The sequence below is a fragment of the Thunnus thynnus genome, chromosome 4 (genome assembly GCF_963924715.1).
Source record: "Thunnus thynnus chromosome 4, fThuThy2.1, whole genome shotgun sequence".
Lineage (NCBI taxonomy): Eukaryota > Metazoa > Chordata > Actinopteri > Scombriformes > Scombridae > Thunnus > Thunnus thynnus.
The window spans coordinates 32,971,407-32,993,931 of NC_089520.1; the positions used below are offsets into that span (position 1 = coordinate 32,971,407).

Consider the following 22,525-nt stretch of genomic DNA (forward strand, 5'->3'; position numbering starts at 1 on the left):
CATGGACAAGTGAATGAATGTATTTATGGCCGTGTGAGTATTGTATTCAAACTGACTTGAACAAATCTGAACCCATTCTTTAAGAATCTTTTTGAGTTTTGCACCACTTTCACCTGCTGGAATAAAAAATATTTGATACCTGCAAAAATAACCTGCAACCACTCAGATAGACACTAAACTTTAGTTTCAAACTTTAACAAATATTTTATATATATTGAATCTCAACAAAACAAGAACATTCGAGCCTTGGTATCAGTTGTAGCAGTGGCTGAGCAAGTTAACTTTGTGAGTCCACCTTTGAGAATGTGCCACAGTCCAGTGGAGCAGAAGTGGAATTCCACGTCTGCAATTATTGAACAACAGGGTGCAAAAGAAGTATTTGAGCCAGAGAAGAGGAATGAGTGGGGGGAGTGGGTGAAAGTCAGGCAAGGGTGAAAAGTTAGGAAACAACTAATAAAGCACTGACTCATAACCAGATCCATTTTTATGTCTCTGTTTACTTTATTCTAAAAGAAACAGACAGGGGTATACTGTAAATGAGATGATACACAACATCGAGGAGGTAAATATTAGAGAAAGGAATGGCATGGTAAATAAATGCAGGCATCAGAAGGGCTTTTGAACTGTTTACACTCAGAAAACTGGCGTTCCTTAGTACAAGAGACAGCACACAGTACAGTACATCCTTCAGAGTCGACAATACAACGACTCTGTCATTCACACCAAATCATATGAATGCACTGGGTATATCCTCAATCCAGGCTACTTGGAAACAGGCACGCAGTTTCTTACAAAGAGTGGCATAAGACATTATGCTGAAGACCTATCACATGTATGTCTGTTGTTTCATAAGTGGTACTGTAGAGTAGCTTCACATTCATTTTCAGAAATCCAACAAAATGCCAACAATAGAAAAAGGCATACTGAACTGCTGGCAGAGGAACTATGGACACACATCCCTCAGATAGGATGTGATACTACAAAGAATCCATGTAGTCAAAAACATACATGTGCACAAACGTGTTATAAGGCACTGTAGTAAAACATTATATATGTAGTAAAAAAAAAAGAAAAATAAAAGAATAGGAATAGAGTAGGTGGTATATACACCCGGGCATTTTAACATGTTATAGAAAACATAACCTGAATAACTGTCTCTCCCAAAGTCAACAAAACAGACAAGACAAAGATAACATCTTTCTTAATCCCCCTGAAACAACTATTTCTAAACACATATTATCAAACCCTCCCCACCCCCCAAACAATTTCTTACTCTTCAACAAAGACTCTAATTTATGTTGCTGCAATATGCTTGAAAGGCTGTTGTTCATAAACTCTCGACTTCACTTTAATGATGTCTGTCTGTTTTGAATTCCTCAGTGAGAGGGTTTTGTCTGTTGACAGAATCTAAACCATGGTAAGGCCAGAAGACTCTCCCAAACTACAAGTACTGCTCCCTTTTCTCTGGTGGGGTACTTTTAACATTTGGTCTGCAATTCAAAAGGGAAAAAAAGACATGTTTCAGTCAAAGTACAGTCACAGCGAAACAAAACAAACCCAAAAGACACATTTACAAAAAAGAAAACAATAAACCCAGAAGTCATAGGATATAAGTGAAATAATAAATCAGCGCAACAAACCACATGTTTCAACTCAGTGTTAGCTTTCAGCTAAGAATGGGACAGAGAGGGGTGTGGGAGGTGTAGTAGAGGGTTGACAGGTTGAAATGGATGAGGCCACCTCATTTCTGAAAGAGAAGGTCTGATCACATGTCCTTTAAGAGTCCATATTTACAGAAAAGGCTCAGAGGGTGGCAAAAATGGGAGAAGAAAATGCATCTTGGTTCCCATTAAAACTGATAAGGTGCAGATGTAGTACTGTGGAAAGGGAAATATTCTACTACAAGAGGTCCAAATTTGGGGTCTAAGAGGTAACAGGAAAAAAGGGAAGACAGTGGTTGGACAGTCGGACAGTCCTCGATAAAAAGGCGGGGGCTGATCAGTCAGGGAAACTAGTTTCACTCAACAACTCTGCCCTGAATTAGAGGAGAGAAGAAGACAGTCGGAGAAGAACAGGATTAGAGGACAGGAGGGGAAATAAGAGACACAACAAGACCTCTCAGATTCTCACAACAGCGATGAAGTGTTAGAAAGCCAGCAGGATGTTCAACAACTGTAAATTGTTAGTGAAAAGGGCGGAAAGTCAGTGAGTGGGAACATGGAAGATGATGCTACATGTCAGCTGGCCAGTTATCTACAAGTTAAAGAGATTACATGTTTCAAATAAATATTAACAATGATGGTAAAGGTTAAACACAGCACATGACGTCAGATTTTTCAGTCTGTATTGTAGTTAGCTGTAATTTCATCGGCACTTTAAAGGAATATTTTGATATTTTGGAAATACAAATATTCTCTTTGTTGCAGAGAGTTAGATGAGAAGACTGATACCACTATCATGTCTGTACACTAAATATGAAAGTAGAGACAACAGTCAGTTAGCTTAGCATAAAGACTGGAAGCCGGGGCAACAGCCAAATCTACAAAGAATGGATTGCACCCATCAACTGCACAGCATTTGCACCCACAATCTGCCCCGTTTGAAGGTCCTTTTCACAAAAGATTTTGCAATAATAAACCCATAAACCGCACTTGATCACCCCCCCCCCCCCCCCCCCCCCCCCTCCCCCCCATGTCTGACTGTAGATTTCGCCAATAATATCATTCAATATCATTCAAACCTCACAAGCTTGAAGATTTGAAGAGAGAGACAGAGAGACAGAGAGACAGAGTGAGTGTGAGTGCAGTTAACACCAACAATCTTAATAACTTCACCCTAATTGCGCGTGGCAATTAGTGGTGGTCTTGGTGAATTAGACTGTTTTTGCAACAATGCTTATGTGCATAGAAAGGGACTAATTTTGCACTGAATGTATGGATATTACCTTATTTACATACATGCAAATGGAAGAGGCGCAACATGACTATATTTGCTTGGCAGAGCAGTTTGTGGTGCATTTCACCCTTTGCGGGTGCTCTGTTAATTACACGCCATCTTTTTGTCTCATTTGCACAGGTTTAGCAGCTGCAAAAGCCACGCAATCCTTTTGTGGATTTGGCCCAAAGAGTCTACAGCCACTAGCAGCTCTGTGAGGCTTAGGCTCAGCTAAAGGCTAATGTTAATATGCTAACATGCTCACAATGATAATGCTAACTGACTAGCTGATGTTTAGCAGGTATAACTTTTACCAAGATCACCATCTTGGCATGCTAACATTAGCTTATTGGCACTTAACACAAAGTCCAGTTGAGGATGATGAGAATGCCATTACTTTTCCAAGTATTTGATCATAAACCAAAGTATTGGACCTGATGATGTTAGATGAAAACATGCGTCAGTCTCATGGTGGCACTAGAGGAAAAGTCAGGAGATTACCAAAATTTGGCAATCCATCCAATGGTTGCCAAGATATTTCAATCTGGACAAAATTCGTTAACTGGCCATGTGACTGACATTGTGCTATCCCTAGAGTGGCTCAAAAACAGCCTACCAGTGCCTATAAAGTTCACTAATTAGATAGATCCTGCATCAGAGTGGTATCGATCCTCTCATCAAACTATCAGCAAGAAAGCGAATAGGTGTATTTCCCAAAATGTTTAAGTATTCCTTTAAATGTATATTTTATTTTCTTTGGACAAAGCTTTACAGGTAGTTTTTTATCAGACTTGTTGTTGAGCAATCCCTATTGAAAGCACAGCTGCTACTGACAGACTAGTGACGCCTGACATCCCCCTTTATTTAAAGGGACCAAGGAATTTCCTATAGACCTACTCCCCCCAATCTGAGAATAAAAGAGCACTCCACAAACAAGTGTCTACCAAGAAGAGAGGCCGTATGACTGGGAAATGGGGGGACCAGAAGCAATTCTAAGAAAGGTTAATGGCTTTATTATCTGGAACAGTGATGGACCAGCTCTTTGAGAAACACAAATGAAGGCAAAGTGATGTGGGAGCATCAAGGGGGACCTCGAGAGCCAATTGAGACCCGCTGTTGAGTTTTACAGGCTTTAATGTGGAATGCTGCATATATGTAATGGAGACCATCCTACTGGAGTAGTCAGTGGTTTTCAAAATGTCTGTAATCACTATATGTAATAAATCAAATAGTGTCTTCTAGAGTGAAGTTAAATATGACATGGTTTATTTACAACTGTGATAAGCATGGTGTTATCATATGATCCACTGTTAAATGATGTGTAATATTGTACCACTGTCTTATAGCTTATGATTATATGATACTTATATGAGAAGTATTTGAAATAGTGTAGATCTTAGATATTGGTTCGGTTATACAAGAGATCATGAGATGAAGGAGTGAATCTGAATCTGGATTGATGGTGTTAGTAAATGGAGCGTGATGATGTGTCAATGAGAACCTCTACTTTCTCTAAGTAAAATGGTGAAATGATAATCAATGGCATTCACACTCATTACAATCTAAGCAGACACCTATTGCTAACAATTCATCTCCACTCCTGCAGGTAAGATTGTGGTTCTCATCGAGTGATTGTTGTGTAAAATGGCTGCCTCAGGCCTTGATTACATAGGACGACTGAACACACCTGCTTCTTTATTGTCATTTTGGTTGATTTAATCACACGAACAGTACTATTCAAAAGTTTGGACACTCCTGAATGAGAGAGTGTGTCCAAACTTTTGACTGGTACTGAGGATCTTATTAAATTTACTACTTAACAAAAAATATTTAAAAGCAGATTCAGCAGTCCCCCAACTTTGCTTAATATAGAGATAATATAACTGAACAGGTAATTGTGTATGTAAAATATGAATAAGTGTTGAAATAGTGTTATGTGGGGGGTCAGGGAGGCTGAGTTGGACTCATGACTTCAATATTTCTAGCATTCTGACTATGGTCCTGTCCTACATGTGAATAAAGTGAACTAAACTTTATCTACATTCTTGATTTTAAAATGGGCGTCTTCCCTTTTCACCAACAAAAAACAGGCAGTTAACTTTATCTTGCCCTTTTTTTAAAAACATCATTCATCTTTGTCCCTGCGGTAGCTAACTGGATAGTTGCACAGCAGTAAAACTAACTGTAAGAGCTCTTGTGCCTCACTTTCTGTTTACCAGCAGCTGTGCTTTGAGCTTGAGCAGGAAAAACCAGTGTCCTCTGTGATCACGACCTAACTGACTTGTCCTGGGTGAAACTGTATAAACCAACCTCTGGTTCTTGCACAGCAGCAGAGCAGCTACTCATTGACTTCTCCTAGTTTTTGTACAGTGGTTTGGACTCCCCCTTTACACAACTTAACTGCACAAGTGGAGTGTGAATACACAAAGCAATATGGAGGCAAAACACAGATGCAGCTCCAACCAGGAAGCATAGGACTTGCTAATATAAGTTTGGCGAGTTGTGCAGTACCACTATGTCTAGCTCCATGTCCATTCTCTCTGGGTATCTGCTGTGATACACCTTTTCTTTTGCCTTTCAATTCACCTTAACTGTAATTTTGTCTGTACCAAGAATCCAATCGATTTGTTTCAATCTCTCAGAAAATAGGTCCCACAGAGTGATTGTAATTGTAATTTTTGGAGTCAAATTTAAGCAGCTGCACTTTCAAGTAGATTAAATAATGACATTAAGGAACATGAGAGGTTTCCATTCACAACACAAGCTTATATTTGTAGCTAGATGATTGACATGTAATATGAACTGTATGTTCTGCTCACAGATAAGTTATGAAAGATTATTCATTATCAAAAGAGCATTTTTTTTGCCACAGTATGACATCCTAGTGGTGCATATTATGTTTGCATATAATAGTGTATATATAAGTACCTGTGTCTGTATATGCCCGTGTGAGTGCTACATAATTGTGTTCATATGTGTGCGCATGATCGTGTTTTTGTTTTTGTTTTAGCAGGCATAATCTGAATAAAGGGGGCTGGTGCCAAGCGTGTCCTCTGCTCTCTGTTTGGGTGACTGCTGGAGGGGGGTGGGGTTTACACGTACTCCCTGGCTGTGGAAGGCTGTGATTGGCGATAATATTGCTGCACTCTCATGTCGTCTTTGGAGCAGGAGCAGCACAGCAAGGAGCCGCCCAGTACTGTCAGACTGGCCGCCGCCCAGCCCACAAATAGGGCCGAGCCAAACTCATACCTGTACAGGAGAGGAGAGAGGAAGGAAAAGTATGTAAGGAGGACAGGTAAGTATGGCTTTGTGTACCAGAGTTTGCTGGTTTCACTTCCCTTAAGATTTTTTTTATGGTTAGCTCTGACTTGCTGAAAGTTAAAAACAAGACAAGAATATTCAAGCATTTTTATCAATGAAATAGCCAAGAATATCCAAGAAAGGACCTTGTGACTTAAGTAGTTGTTACTTAAACGTCACTTAACCTATTTGCAACCTCAAACTGTGATGATGATGTCTCAAGAGTATGCCACCACATATGTTTAGTAAGCCCACCTCCACATCAGACAAATCCTTCCGTCTTTTTGTATCACGACATGCTAAAGGTAAGACAATAGCTGATAGTGATATAAATGAACAGAATTCACTTAACTTTTAAAATGTGATATTGAAGACTAAGTTGCTTGATCAGTGAAAATTGGCTTCTACTTTGTTGATTTAAAGTGCCTCTAAAACAATATTAGCTCTGCTACCTAGCAACATAAAACAGCTAATGTATATCTACATTTGTATCAGCCATAATTAGGAACTGTTAGCTGTTAAAGCTAGCCATATTCATTTGCCATAATTTGTAACTGTTAGAAGCTAATGTTTATCATGTTTATCATTTACTCATGTCTATCAGCCATAAAACAGTTAGCAGCTAAAGCTAACCATGTGTATCATCAATAATCAGGAAATGCTAACAATTAAAGCTAGCCCTGTTTGTTGCCTACAATACAAAGCAATACTTTTTAATCTTCCTGGAACTATAGGAAGATGTCTGCAGTGCTGAACATCAGACTGATCAAAGAGCCTCGCAAATGCTATGACTAGTTTACAGCATTTAAATAGACTGCAAGCAATCAGTGTTTGTCGATAGAATCAATATTAGGAATAAGGATGGGAATTCCCTCTAATTAAAAAAAATAATAAAATAGCCAGCTTCAGACTGGTCTAAAAACATGAGATAAGGCTAGAGTTGTCAAATATGTCAACAAACAAGATTAAAGGAGCCTGAGAGGGAGACCAATTAATGATAGAGTGAGAGAAAGGAGAGAAAACTTCAAACTTTCAAATTGTTTCAATGTTGTCATGTAGGCTGCACACTTAGCTCGTTGTGATTTTAGAGACTTGCATCTTTCTGTCAGTTTCTTTCTTTCTCTCTTTGTTTTCAGCTTCAATTCAGACAAACATCACAGTTTTTTCTCACTATATGCAAAATGAAGTCTCAGATGAGGCCATCACTTTGTTATTTGCTTTATCTATTTAATGCTTGTCATTTTTTAGATACAGTGGAAACACAACTGCACCAAAGATTTGCTTTTGTTCCTGAGTTCTGGGACTATTTTGTGAAACAGCTCAAAAAGCAGCTTTTGTTCATTGCTGTGTACTGAACACACACTATTGTGTTTGCTTGTTCCTGTCTGACACAGCAGAAATGTTAGCCCAATAAAATATTATCTTGGCTGTTGTGCGAACTTAGTGGCAAGTAGATGCTAGCTTTATAGCGGTGGTCTCATGTTGTTTTGGGATATATATGAGATATTCTCACAGTTACACTGGTTATATTGTGACTGTTGCAACTCTTTTGAGAGTTAATTTGAGTTTTGAGTATCTTAACAACACAACAGATGAGATTAAAAATGTCTGGTGTCCCCATAGGCACCCACATCCTGTGTACGACAGTGTCCAGTGTTTCATGTGTGCACACTGTACAGTTAGCAGTTGGCAAAGAGAGGTAAACCAATTAGATTGTATGATACTAGGTCTATGACAAAACTTCCAATTAGTTTTTTATGTGAGGCAGCTGGGAGTATTTATCTCTATTGCCTAAAAACAAGCATTATCTCAGCCAATATTAATAATAATGACAGTGAAAGGGGTCTTCAAGAAGACCTAAATATGCTAAAATATGTCATATTTACCATCAATCATTGTTGACCTCAAAACTTGAAAACAATATCCAATATTTCTGACAGAAAGTCAAAAGTATTTAAAGCAAAGAACTACAAAGGAAAGGTTACACGTATAATCTCCCATCTAAGTTAGTATGTTTTACCATAATAATTCAGTGTTAAATGCCTTTCTTGAAGGCACCTACAAAACAATTGTTAGAGTAAAGAGCTTGGCAACAGGTGTTCTACATACCTGGCGTTGGGCGGTGTATTTGGGTTGAAGAACTGATAGGACACCTGAGTGGCATACCAGGACACAGACACCAGTGTACATAGACCTGCAGATGTATTGAACTGTATTAGTTCTCTGTATCAATTAAGACAGTAAACATTCACTGTATGAACTGGGGAATCCTTGTTTAGTTGATTTTCATCCCTGGGCTTGTGGTTTATGCCTGAGGTCAGCTGCTAATGCCTCTAAAATGACCACTTCCTGTTTACAGCAGGGACTCTAATTACCCAGAAAACCCCCGGTGAGAGATTCAGGCCAGAAAAATGCCGGACCACTTTCGTTAAATGCACTGATTGAAGGAGATAGAAACAACTGCAGTATAATTCTGTTTGCAAACTGAACACAACATTAATAGAACACAGCTTAGGTCTCTTGTTTTAAAAAAACAACCAGAAATGACACCTGCAAGAAGGAAGAGAGCTCCTCCAGTCACAGCGATGCGGGTCTTGGTGGCCGGGTTGTTATCTCCCACCTTTGTACACTTCATGCCCACCACGCTGACGATCATACCGATAAAGCCCAGCAGTACTGACACCACCATCAGGGCCCGACATGTCTGGATGTGGACTAGATGGCGGACGGGAAAAGGAGGAGGGAGGGACAGCAGAATGGAGCACAGAGCAGTGAATGATAGTGATGCAACAGCAGATATGAGAGAAAGTGAGGGAGAAAACCAGAGGAAGTAAAGAAGAGGGAGAAAAGTGGTGAGGAAATGAGAAAACAAATAAAGAAGAGGCTTTAAGTTCATCACATCAATAAAACATTTCTGGACATAAAAGTGATCATTATAAGGGAATGACGCTACACACACATTGCAGGATTGATGGGAGACCACATGTATTTATGATATGTATTTATCATTAGGGAGAGTCCACCACTGTCCTATTTATTATTCCAACTTTCTCTTTATTTCCAGAGGTGAATTTCTTGGCCAAGCTCTGGGACCTTAAATTATCCTCCAAAACTTCACCAAATCATTCCACAGTGGTTTTGCCTTCTGAAAAATCTAATGTGCTGCCCACACAGGCCTCAGCGCTCACATAACTTAGTGGGAGGAACATATTTAACCATATTTACACACACACACACAGACACACACACACACATACAACACACATATGTACAAATACACAATATGTGCACAGACACAGAGTTACTGTAGTAGGTGGAATAGACACAGATGAAACACACAACTCCCTCTCACACGGAGCAGCTGTAGGAGGGCCTGCTTTACATGTTTCACACAGTGGGATTAGTGTGGCTTTGTCACAAAGCAAGATTGTTTTCGCGGAGCTGTCGCCACAGCGATCAGACATAACTGCCTCAAACACAGCCGATCACAAATGTGTTAATGCAAACGCAATGTTAAGCGCTTAATGACACTGTCAAAATACTGATGGAGTGCATCTGATTTACAACAAGCGAGGGGATTGTTGAAATCCCAGCAGCGGTAGAAAACATGCAAATTCCAATATCCTGGGTCTGATATGTGACAGAGCTGACATATATGGTAATTACAGTAAACATAACTGAGCTTATCCATACAGGTTTAACAGTGAAGGTCACAGGCATTGCCTTCAAAGAACAATGACTTGAAGTGCAGGCAAGTGTTCATACATCAGAGGAGACAAACTCAAATTACATCAGAACCACAATCACTGAAAAGACTAGAGCAGAAAAACAAACTGAATAGAATAAAATGCAATAGGAAAGCTTGACAAAAAAGAATCATGCCTCAAGGTCCACTTATGAGTTTTATTTCTGGAGCTTTCAACCATATTTCATGGTCTTTAAAGCTCCAGAGAAAAGCTGATAGATGGACCTTAATTTAAGACTCAAACTGTCACACTCTACTAGAATAGAATAAAATAGAATAGAATAGAATAGTTTTACCTGAGCTTTTAACCACATCTCACAGTCTTCAATAACAGCTAGTTTGACTTTTTTTGTCAAACTAGCTGTTTCCTCAGTCAACAATGACTCAACTAGATGAGAATAGAATAGAAAAATTTAACAAGAAAAATCTTAAATAGTCTTTACTCAAGGTCCATTTACTAGATTTTTTTTGGCGCTTTCAACAGCATCTCATGTTTTACAGAGCTCCAGAGAAAAAGCTAGTGGGCTAGTGATCCAAGGTCAAGAATCAGATTTTATGCTCACCTAGAATTGAACAGAGTAGGACACAGTGTGATAGTACTTAAGCTTTTTTACAAAGCTTTCAACCACATCTCATGGTCTTCAGAGTGCTAACTACTGCTTCCAAAGTCAAGAATGACCTTTCACACTCAACTACAATAACTACATAAATTAGAAACTGGATAACTAGAAAAACCTAAATCTTTCTGCTGGATTTCAACCACATATCATGGTTTGCAAACCTGGAAAAAAGCAAGTAAGTGAATCTTGACTGAAGGCTTTTTGTCAAATTACTGTTTTGAAGGTTGAAAACAAATTGTCCCGTGTAACTATATTAAAATAGAAAGGAATGTGACTATATGTACAAGAAAAAGAAAGTCACTTCAAAAAGAGCTGTTGAGCAACAGCCTGAGCAAGAACCTAAAGTCATCATTTGTCATTGTGACAGAAATACACACACCATCATTCATGGTACAGCAGTAAAGTAGCATTTCAGAAGCTGATCTGAAGGGACTTATGATGGGAGGAAGAGGATGGAACCATCTTTGAAGTCTGATTTATGGCTCCACAGCTCCTTTTGAAGGAGCATCTGAATGGTCTTCAACAGAGAGAGGTTTGATTTTCTTTTCTTTCATCCACTCTGGACATTCCTGTTTTCTTCTGAGAGTGTGCGGGGGTTTAGGCTGAAGCTAAATGACACTATTTTGACCAGTTCAGTCAGTGACAAACCAGAAGGGAGTTCGAGGGCCTTTGGGGTGAAGGAGAGGTTAGGGGGAAAAGGGGAGGTGGGTGGGGGGAGGCTGGCTCACCCACTAGGCCCTCTCTTTCCAGTGCCAAGGTTGGCGGTGCCAGCCACAAGCTTTCAATGAGTGTGTGTGCTTGCTGGTGTGTGTGTAGGCACTGTAAGATCCCATTGTGAGGTCACTTGTGACTCTTTCGTACGTAATATGTGTTCACCCACTCACTACCCAACCATAAAACAAAACTTATGTGTGATTCCAGCCAAATCCAGATCCAGTTTTTCACCAAATTCAAAGCACAAATAGACTAATATGATATTCTTTATCATATTACCACACTTCATTTGCCAAAAATTAAGTCTTCATTAACCAATTTCCTTTTCTTGAGTTCATGTTTAAGCATACAAAGTGGTATCACAATTATCCAAACTCTTCAAGCCAACAAATGAGACAGAAAGAAACATTTGTTCCAGTAGAGCACTGGAGTAGCTGCTACTACTGGATGCTGTGTGGGCTGATGCACATCACACCACCTCACTTGCTATTCTGAATACAAAACCATAACCTCCCATTGTATATTTGCCATTGTGATATTATAATTAACTGCCACGATTGATCCTGAGCACCAGCCCATCAGAGATACTTTTCCAGTAATAATAAGAAAGTTGAAAATTTAATATAGACAAGAAGCCCTTAAAGTGCTCATAACGAATGGAAATTTGAACCTTTACAATTTCGTGACAACTGGGCAAACACCATCTGCTGATGAAGACCATATAATTATTATCAAAAGCTCCAGAACAGTTACTAAATGGACCTTATCGTGAGATTGTTTTCTCAGCAAAATTGGCAGGGTCAATGTGTTTTTAATATCATGTTCATACATCTGTGGCTCTTAAGAACTGTCCTTTCAGCACCACCATCCCCACTCTTCTAACAATAACAGCTAATACCTTCCCAACCGTGTCTTATCCTGATCATCATCTCCTACTTGAGCAAAATGCTCAGTAAACAAGCAGCAGATCCAACAGCTTCCACTTCTGCTGCTTGGCCGCATCAGGAGAGTGCAGCACAGTCTGGTGAACAATTACACCCACCGTCACATGCTGCTCCTGCTGTGAATGTAGCCACGTTCCTACAGAACTCTCACTGCTGCATCAAACCAACACCAGAGGAGTGTTTAATCAAGATTCAGACCTGCAGTGACTTCTCTGACCCACGGGCACATGATTAGATGCTGATCTGCTCCATTTCTTAGCAATATGATCTGTCTGGGAAACACCTGAGTAAACCTGTGATTGATCAAGAACGCTTTGCTCAACCTCTCAGTTCTGTGTTTGTACAGACGGATATATATAGTCAACTCTTTCGAAAGGTTTTCAGTGTTGGTCTTTACTCTGAATCTGTACTCGCTGGGTGTGTTAACGAACAACTGGAACAATGTGAGCGTGTGGGGAAGACAGAGCGCATTCTGGGAATATCTCTGGTGTTTGGCTCAACACTGCCCTTTTCTTCTCCTAACAGCCCCTATTCATCTGCAAGGACAATACGCTGTTCTTATTGCTGCAATGAACCAAAGGAGATGGGAGATCAGCTCCAGCACCCGTCACACAAAACACCACAGAAAATGTTTTGATATAATGACTCACCAAGACACCAAAATGTTTGCAAAGTGCCTCATTTGTTTCTCCAAGGCAAGCGTGCCACATCAGGAAGCATAAGCAACACCACTCACCACAGAGAAAAACAGACAAATTCAAAGTGTTCAATTGTTTTTTTGAAAATCACTCCTGACCGAGCCCACCCCCCTGTAGTCTTTCATTAGAATCTCTAATAGGATGATTTAAGCAGCCAGTAGATGGATGGATTCATATAATCTGTGTTCTATTAATTATGAGTCACTAGGTCCCACTTACAGATTGGAGATGACAGGAGGCTCATATTCTGAGCTAATTTATGTCTGAACCCCACATTCCTGAACCCCTCCCCACTGCTGACACATTACGTTTTATGATGTTTTGGAGTTTCAAAGGCTGATTTGAACTTCATTAAACGTGCTAACAGCAGCATTTTAATTGTGATTTACAGCTTCTAAGTTTAATGTGTCACAGATAGAGAGGGCTCAGGGAGTTGTTTTCCTTCAGTGTTTGCTGCTGATTAATACATGCGGCCAAATTAATGGGTCAGCTTCAATAACTGTAGTGGTTTGTCATACAGCACAACAGATATTTCTTGGGAAGACTGAGTGAAGGCAGAAGTTTCCAGTGGGTCTCACTTTTGTCATCCTGGCTGATCAAAACTCACTGCTTTATCAGTAAGACTATTGTTTTTTTATGAAATAAAATTCAATGAGGGCAGCCAAGAAAGAAAGCAATTTGAGAATGTGAGAATAAAGTATTAAGAATAGAGTGTGATTAAAATAATTGGATAAACCTTTCTTGGTGATGCATTAGAAGATTATTGTCTCGCTTGAATTTTAATTGTGCTTTTCCATCATCTGACAAATTACACAATAAACATCATTTCATCAGCTACAAAGATAACCCCCCCACCCCACCCCACTAAGATTTTTCCATATTTTGTTCGTTTTGTCATGCCTCAAATATAATAATGATCATCAACTCAAAATATGCTTATGATGACATACAATCCCATGAGAAGAAGTTTTATCAAATAGTTGGTAGAATGTCTAGGAGGGGGGTCAGTAACACTAACAGCTAGAGAAAGTAGAAGCCACTACAAGTTAGACAGTCAGGTTTTGTCGAGCCAATTTGAAACATCGTACTCACTGTCCAGCGAGAGCATGGAGTCAAAGATCTTGCACTGCACCTGTCCTGTGCTCTGCGAGGCGCAGCTCATCCACAGCCCCTCATACAGACCCACAGCTGTGATGATGGCATCACCGGCGTACGATGACTGCTTCCACTGGGGCAAAGCGGTGGTGGAGATGATGCCGATCCAGCCACCCAATGCCAGGAAATAACCCAACAACTGGAGACCTGAGTTGGCCATCCTTCTCTAGCTCTAGTCTCTTTACTTCTGCCTGGGCTCACTTTTTCTTTTCCCTGTTTTACTTGCAGCAGCTTTTGTTCGGGTGACCCTGGTGTGTCACCCTTTCTTTGAGCAGTCTTTGAAGACAACAACACCTGCAGCAATCCTGTGAATTGTCTCACTTTTCTCTTCACTATCTGGTCCCTCTGAGCATCTCCTTCTGCCTCTCTGCTTTAACTCTCATCTGTAGAACTCCCCTCTTTCTCCTTATCTCTAGCTCTTTCTTTCTTTCTTTCTTTTTCTCCCCACGTCCTGGGCTCCTTGTTGCCCGTCAGCTGGGACGATGAGTCAGTGTCTCTCCTCAGGGTTTTCCTGTCTGATTCTTTGGTCTCTCTGGTGTTAAATCAAAGTGGAAGAAAGTCTTTCTGGTGGTCAGTGGCTCAGTTCATCAAGCATCGTCGCTGGGCTGCCTCAATCTCTGCATGGCTTCTTCCAATTCTCTCTCTTTCTCTGTTGCTCGCTTACTTTCCCCCCACTACAATCTTTCCATCTGCTCCAGGCTCAAGTGGCTCAATGAGGGGTAGAAGAAAAAAAAAAGTAAAAAGAGAAGGAAAAAAACATGTGAACACAAAAAAGTCCTTAACAGGCTGACCACGGAGGGATGGGGTAAAGGGCTTGGCTGTGATTGGACTCTTCTGTGTTGTAGGAACGCCTACTGGGAGGGAAGAGGGATGGGCTGGTTGGGAAAATAAGGACTGCTCCAAACAGGCAAAGAAGCAGCATAGGTAAAGTCATAACGACAAGTTCATTTATGAAAAAGATTCAAACATTTCTAGCAAAATTGTTCTAATCCAATTTAAGATTTTCTAATTGTATCCAAATCATTTAATCAAACCTGTCAACCAAACAACACGTCAGCATGCTGCTTTATGTACTGGATGTATTGATCCTTTGAAAGTTTGCCGCCCACCTGGAGGTGTGGAGGAGGTGGTGGTAAAGTGCAACAAACACACGTAAATCAGCATCTAAACAATGCCCAGCTGAAAAGGACGTGTCACATCCAGACAGGCTCTCTGGAAATTATGGGCCGCCGAGACAAGCCTCCCACATCACCATGGCAACCCCAACAAATGAAGAGAGAGAAAGAGAGAGAGTACGAGTGAGAGTTCACCCGACTGTACATCCTTGCGAGCTGTAAACGCAGACACACTCCAGTCTTTTGTGTCTGTGGAGAGAGTAGAAACCTGTTTTCCCACAGTTGCGCGCCCTGTCAGCTCTCCTTTAACTCTACTCATTAAATTACCTTCAATTCACTTCAGACTAACTCAATAATTCTATTCTGCCAATTAGACCGTCAACACACTCGGTCTCAGAGACATGGCCGTTTTCTCACATCTGTAAGAGACATGTCTCACCCCCACCCTGTGCTTACACACACACACACACACACAGTCTGTCTACACAACAAGCATGTTCTTGCTGATACTCTCACAGCTGTTTTTAAAAGACTTTGGGTAAATTCACCTAAGAATGAATTGTAGAAATACAGAGAACAAGACAGAGTCATTGGAAAAGCATAAGGGAAGAAGGCTGTTTACGGGATTGTTGTGTTTTAATGAGCAACCATTTCTCTGCACCTTTGATTTTTTTCTAACTTGGTTGCTTCTTTTTTTCTGTCTACCCTTTTGTTTCTTTTCTTACCTCTCCTACCAATTCAACCTTGAACTTCAACTTCAACTTGATCTACTACAACATCACAAAAAACACCAGAACATGTGAACATGCATGTGACCCCACTTATCCAGCAGCAAGCATGTCTTTGAAAACCCTTCACTACACACACACATACACACACACACACACACATATATATATGGATAGAAAAAGCCATACATGGAGGTCCACCTGTGGTTCGAACCAACACTGGTTTATTATCCTCTGAACCTCTCTCTTTCACACTATTCCTATTGGTTTAAATATTCAGGGTGTGTGTATGTGCGATTGTAACCATAGTGAATTGAGGTTTACGGTGTCTAATGAAGGGCTTGACATATGGTCAGAGCACAGAGGTCAGCTGAGACCTAGAGACAAGAAGAGATGAAAGAGCAAAAAGAGTGCTCAGGTCCAGTAGAGTGGTGGTGGGAGGCGGACTTCTAGAGGTATTTCTGATTTTGAATCATAACAACACACTGCCATTGGTGGGGATGTGGCCAAATCCAAGTAAAAAACTCAACTTTAAGGAATTCTCCCTTGAAAACTTGTGTTTGAAGTCAGAAATAATGACATAAGAGCAATAATTCCCCACACACAAACGCCAAAATAAACAGTTTTCACTGTCTTCCAACACAAGTGAATGTACTGCTTTATTTTACAGATCCTTTAATTTTATAACAAATTCCTAGAAATGCTCAATGTAATTTGCAGGTATTTAACAGTTAATTTCTAGGATGGTGCAAAATGGTACAAATTATAAGAAAAAATGGGGGAAATTATATAGTCATCATATTTTCATTATATTTTGGTATAATGAAAATATATACTCATTATATTTGGGTTCCTACTTGTTAATTTGCAAACATTTCACTAAATTAGACTCTTAACAATTCTTTAACTGACAGAAAATACTTAGTTTGTGTTTGTGTTCGCATATTAGATTCTTTATGAAAAACTCTTTAATGAGTGCATTTCCGATATACTACCAAATTACATAATTCTTTCAAAGAAATGTCTTAAGAATGAACACTTACACAGCAACTACATTTAGGAAATTGTTGAAAACATGTTGAAAATACTACATATGAAACTACAACTCAACCAATTTAACTTTTATTTCTGTTTTTTCTTATAATTACCAAATTGCACCATCCTTTCTGTAAAATGAACCACTGGATACCTGCAAATTACTCTGACAATTTCCAGGAAATTAGCATAAAATAAAGGGACCTGTAAAATAAACCATTACCGAAGTGAGTTTGTGAGGATTTTTGAACCATAGAATCCTAAGAGGTTTTAAAGCACCATATCAAAGTACTTCTGCCTCTGCTTTTCTGAGACGGTCATAATTTGCATGGCCGCACGAGCGTGTCGGGGACAGTCTCCTTGAAAAGGTTTCTGTGAAAGGCTTGTTTGGATAGGACATCTATAGTCAGCATTGATTCAACAACTAGCTATTTACTTTTGCCACATGCGACTCCGTTAGCTTACTTGTTGGTTGCAAACGACAAACAGCTAACAATACTAGTGATAAATGCCATCTGGGTATTTAGCTAAATTTTTCCAGATATTGGTGAAAATATGACTGGAATATAGTGATTACAATGATGGACAAAAGAGAAGTGGATTTTGCTTGAAGTTTGAGAGGTTTTTATGGACATTTTACATGACCAAGATTCACTGTGGGAATCCATGCTGTGAATCTTAGCTGACTAGAAATACATTCCTTCATCAGGAGCAAACTAAAAACTTTCAGAGGCACATTTTCTGACTAGAGATGGGTATCGTTAGGATTTTATCGGTACTAATACTCTTATCAATACTCCTTCAGTCTGGTTCTTTATTGATACTGTTATTTTTCATCACTAAAGAATTGGCTTTTTTTAAATTATCATTTTAAAAAGGAATAAATTCAGAATAGGATTAGAATAGATTTATATTTTAAATGCAACTAAATATTGTTGCAACAGTAATGTCTCCTCAGAGAGTCACCATATAACCTCAATTATATCTCACTGGAAACAAATCTTACAAACATGTCAATAAAATAGATAATATTTCTGATTTGAAAATATTGAGTGAAGTTTTGAAAGAATGAACACAGACATCAGTTATTATCAGTCTTTCCTCCAGTCCTCCATCCTCCTCCCTCTGCTGCTGATGTGATCCACTGCTGGAGGTACCGCTGGTAGAGAGAAGGGGCTGGTTAGTCTCAGCCAGTGGCTAAGTTCACCGTAATTTGCCAGATTTTAATATATGTTACAAACTAATCTAAATAGGTAGGCTACATACAGACAGTTTTCGTTTTAGCTTGTTTGTAACACTTCGCTCTAGGCCTAACCAGTGCGCAGTGGTTGTGTAAAACATACCAGCAGTGGATGGGAGACTGCAGGCAAAGTAGATGAAAATATCAGTTTTCTACATGTTTATGCTTGTTGAACAGGTATTTTGATAAGTTACTCTTTTTGGCTTTTTACCCACAAAGGTTTTATTGCACTTACAGTAACGAACAAGGTTGTCATCAACTCGAGTAAAATGTTATCTTTAACTTCACCTGGTTCACTGTCTCCACCTCTTTGCCCTGCTGTTCGCTTTGTGTGTGTGTGTGTGTGTGTGTGTGTGTGTGTGTGTGTGTGTGTGTGTGTGTGTGGAGGAGGAATTGAGCCCTGCCCTCAATTTCTGACACAGTGCAATGGAGGTGAATTAATTTTTGTCTATGGTGCTCACAGCATTGAAAAGTAATGTTTAAAAAGTTACTTTTTTCTCTCTCTTTTCAGAAACAGTGTTCCTGTTAACCCACAGGAACATGCCGTCAATCATTTTCATAGGGACTATAAAACAGTTTCTCATAGTATGATCAAACACCAAAGGTACTGTAAGTGGGAGAAGGATCTTGTTTTGTAATATAGGTGAACCATTACTTTAAATTACTTTATTTTGTTTGTTTTAACCAAAAACTACCTACTTTCCCTACTACGTTAAACCATCTTCACTTTCCCTTCACTGGTTCAAAACAGCTGTATGTTACATTTGGCAAAAGAAGGTGTAATTATAGATAAATCCAACAGAGAGAATGTTTTAAATTCACATCATTGTTTTGAAATGGACAGAAGTGATATGACATTGATATCCTTCATGTTACAGTTCAGATGAAGTCATCATTTCTACTGACTTTACCCCAATGTCCCTTTATTGTCAGTCAAGGCTCCACCACTATAACAAGTTTGGATACATCCCTTCACTACTTTCAGTTCTTATCTCTTTGATATGACTCTCCCCAAACAGGAAACCAGCAAATGTGGTTAGCACAGTCTCATACCCACTCACACAATTAAGACATCAGGGGCCTATCAGATTAGCCGGTGTTGTCAGGGTTACCGGGAGGCACATGTGGACATGTAAACAGTATTGGAGGAGAATTATGTAACACAACAGGCAGGTTGTGGATTAGTCTATTTGAAGTAACACATAGAGATTATTCAGTGAAGCAGCCTCACTTTGATGTCACATGAAAGAAATTTGTATGCAGTCATACATCTGGAAGATACTATATAATTGAAATCACTTGGGATGCGGATTTGAGTTTGAGCAGAATCCTTGTAGAGACCGTGTCGAGCTCTTCAGTAAACTTGAATTACAGTACGTCAAGCCTCTCCTGTTAATGTTTTGCACCCAGGGAGCCCACATGAGAAGGTTGCGTCTGAATGAATGCTAACTAAGCGCAGAAATGAATAATGTATGTCTGGGCCCTGAGGACAGCTCCTCCGGTCGAGCTCAAGTGCCCCTGAAGAGACTGTTGGCTCTGCTCATTATAGAGTTGAACAGGGCGTCTTTTCCCCAAAGTCGATAGCAACATCGAGTGCCACACAAAAAGCAACATTGAGAATGTGCATGAAAGAAAGCTGGATCCTCATTTTGAGAGTTGAATGATTGACGACCATTATTGTTGTTGGCTGATGTCCTAATTGCCTTCATTATGTAATTTTGGATGCTTAAATCTTAAAACTACTGTGAGAGGTTTGTTGGAGCACTGTCCATGAAAGTCTCAAACATCTAATGACACACAGAGGAACTCTTTTCATCCCACTGTTTCCTAAACTCACTATGGTCGACCTTGCTTTCATGCTTGGCTTCAGTTCAGCTATTGGGTCAGCTCCTTCTAGTGACTATGGTCATGAAGCGTGCAATTGCCTGAACATTACGGGGAAAATGGAAAGTCACCTTTCCTTTCTCCATCCTCTCCACCCATTGACCCTCCAGCTCCTTATCCCCCACCAAATAACACCCATCTCCTGTTTCCCCATCTTTTCTCATCCTTTCCTCAAACCACTCACCAGAGGACACATGGTTCAATGGGTGCCATCAGTTACTCCCTCTCTCCATCATCTCTCCCCACCTCTCACCTCTCTCCCTCTCCCCAGATTTTCCAGACCCCTGCCGCACTAAGCTGAGCTTAAGAGTCAGCTGAGCTGATCAAAGACCGTAGCCATGTAGTGGCTAACAAGAGGAGAGAGTTCCCAACGACACAGGACCTCCCAGGGGTTTCCACCGCCATAGACCTACTGTAAGTAGAATCGACATGTAGGGATGGAAGCTTATGATACACACACTGCCCGCGTGACTGCATGAGTAGCCGTGTGGCAGATGTACACAAATGGCTGTTTTCCTATGAATACATATTTATTCTTGCAGAGGTTGATCTCAGGTCCATGGGATATTTTGTTGGACCGCTCTAGTGATTTTACTTCTGTAGAGAAGCCACCCTCCATTACCCAGCATCCCCTTGGTATGGGGAAGGCCCAGGTCCTTTTTCCCACCACTACTCTCCTCCCTCTCACCCCCATCATCCCCTCCTCCTTCTCCATCTTCCACTCTTCTTGTCACGTCGACCCCTTCCAGTTGCCTCTGCATGCTCTGGCCCCCTATTATCGCTCTAATAAGCCCTAGCAGGCTTCCCTCCTCTTCCTCCTCTCTTTGTGCCCCATTTTTTTCTTTTCTCTTTTATGACCTTTTCCCTCTGTTTTCTCCATACTGCTTTTACAGTGTATACTGTTGTCCTGCTGTAGGCCATCGGTTGACTTCGGTGAGAAGGAAACCACAATCCTTTGCAGTGATGCCTGTTTGTACATGTTTGTACACATTGCTCTAAGGGGGTCACTTTGTGTTTGAATTTTAAACTATGGTCTAAAGTAGGAAAAAATTAAACATTTGATCGGTGTCAGTGGGCGTTCTTTATTCTTTTGCATGCCTTCTTGCCCTGTTGTCAGTAAACTAGGCTATTGTTTGTTTTTTGTTCACATAAAAATGGAGGAAACTAGTGACCAATGCTATTACACCAAACCATCTGAGAAGTCATGTGTGGAAGCATTTAGGATTCTACACATGGTTAAATCATGGATAAATGTAGGCTGTTTGTCAAATTGTAAAATACTGCCTTACAGTAACCACAACAATAAATCTGAGGTCACATGTTAGGTTGTCACCCAAGTGAGACATTGAAGGAACTGGGAATTAACGGAGCGTCTAATTCTATGACATAGTTAGGATTAGAGCTGATACAATTAATCATCAATCAGCAGAAAATTAATCTGCCACTATTTTGATCACTGATAAATATATATAAGTTATTTTTTCTAGCAAAAAAATCATTGGCTCTAGCTTTTCAGTTGCTAGGATTTTCTGCTTTCTGTGATTTATATCATCGTAAACTGGACTGTTGGTCAGGCAAAAACAAGGTATTTAGAGACATCGGTGTGCGCTTTAGTGGTGTGACAAGCGTTTTCCACTATTTTCTGATGTTTTATAGACCGAACCAATGATCGATTATTCAATTTGAAAATAACTGTTAGTTGCAGTCCCAGTAAGGATTAGGTTACACGAGTTTCATTTATATAAATGGGAATGAATCACACGATTGTTCTTTCGGTTTCTCAATACTACAATATATGTTTATTGAGTTTTTACTTTATGTATCTTCAGGATTTTATATATAGTGTGCATAGAAAAATCCTTTATAACTAATAGAAAACAGGGTGAGTGTGAAAGTTGATTCTTGTCTTTGCAAACAGTATTTTAACAAAAAAGAAAAGTAAAATGAACTCAAGGTCCACTTACTAGCTTTTTTTCAGAACTTTCAACCACTTCTCACAATCATGGATGGGATATGCTCATATTTTGCAAAAAGAACAAAGCCATGTAGCGGCTAATGAGAGGCTAAAACAGGCTGTTTGAAAAACCTCCATCCACTGAGGAAGACCATGATGTTGTTTAAAGCTCCAGAGAAAGCTAGTAAGTGGACCTTGAGTTAAGATTTTTCCTCTGGACTAAGACCAAGATGAAGATTCAAGATTGTAACTATAAACTACTTAATTAAAAGAGCAGACATGGTTAGGAGAAAATGATTTCCCCCGTGGTGTAAACTGTAACAAAGTTGGGGTTACTGACTGACCTGAATTTGACTCTTTCTGATAAATATTTGTTTGTCACTTTACACATGCTCTCTTTTACTCTTCTATCTTTTCCCAGTCTCCTCCCTTTTCCACAATAGAAACATAAATTATGCA

At 39.8% G+C, this 22,525-nt stretch overlaps 1 protein-coding gene across 2 annotated transcripts; it reads right to left on the bottom strand.

Moving 5' to 3' along the window:
* Nucleotides 1-477: 477 nt before the first annotated feature.
* On the bottom strand, nt 478-15,034 carry cldn19 (claudin 19). Of its 2 annotated transcripts, none has more exons than XM_067588386.1 (5): nt 14,048-15,034; nt 8,785-8,949; nt 8,344-8,428; nt 6,037-6,183; nt 478-2,035 (listed from the first exon to the last, which is right to left on the bottom strand). In XM_067588386.1, the coding sequence occupies exons 1-5, from the start codon at nt 14,268-14,270 to the stop codon at nt 1,999-2,001; spliced, it is 657 nt and encodes a 218-aa protein (XP_067444487.1). In that variant the 5' UTR covers nt 14,271-15,034; the 3' UTR covers nt 478-1,998. The 2 variants fall into 2 exon arrangements, with proteins under 2 accessions (XP_067444487.1, XP_067444486.1); XM_067588385.1 differs by having other exon boundaries at nt 478-1,490; nt 14,048-15,024.
* Between the last annotated feature and the right edge of the window lie 7,491 nt (nt 15,035-22,525).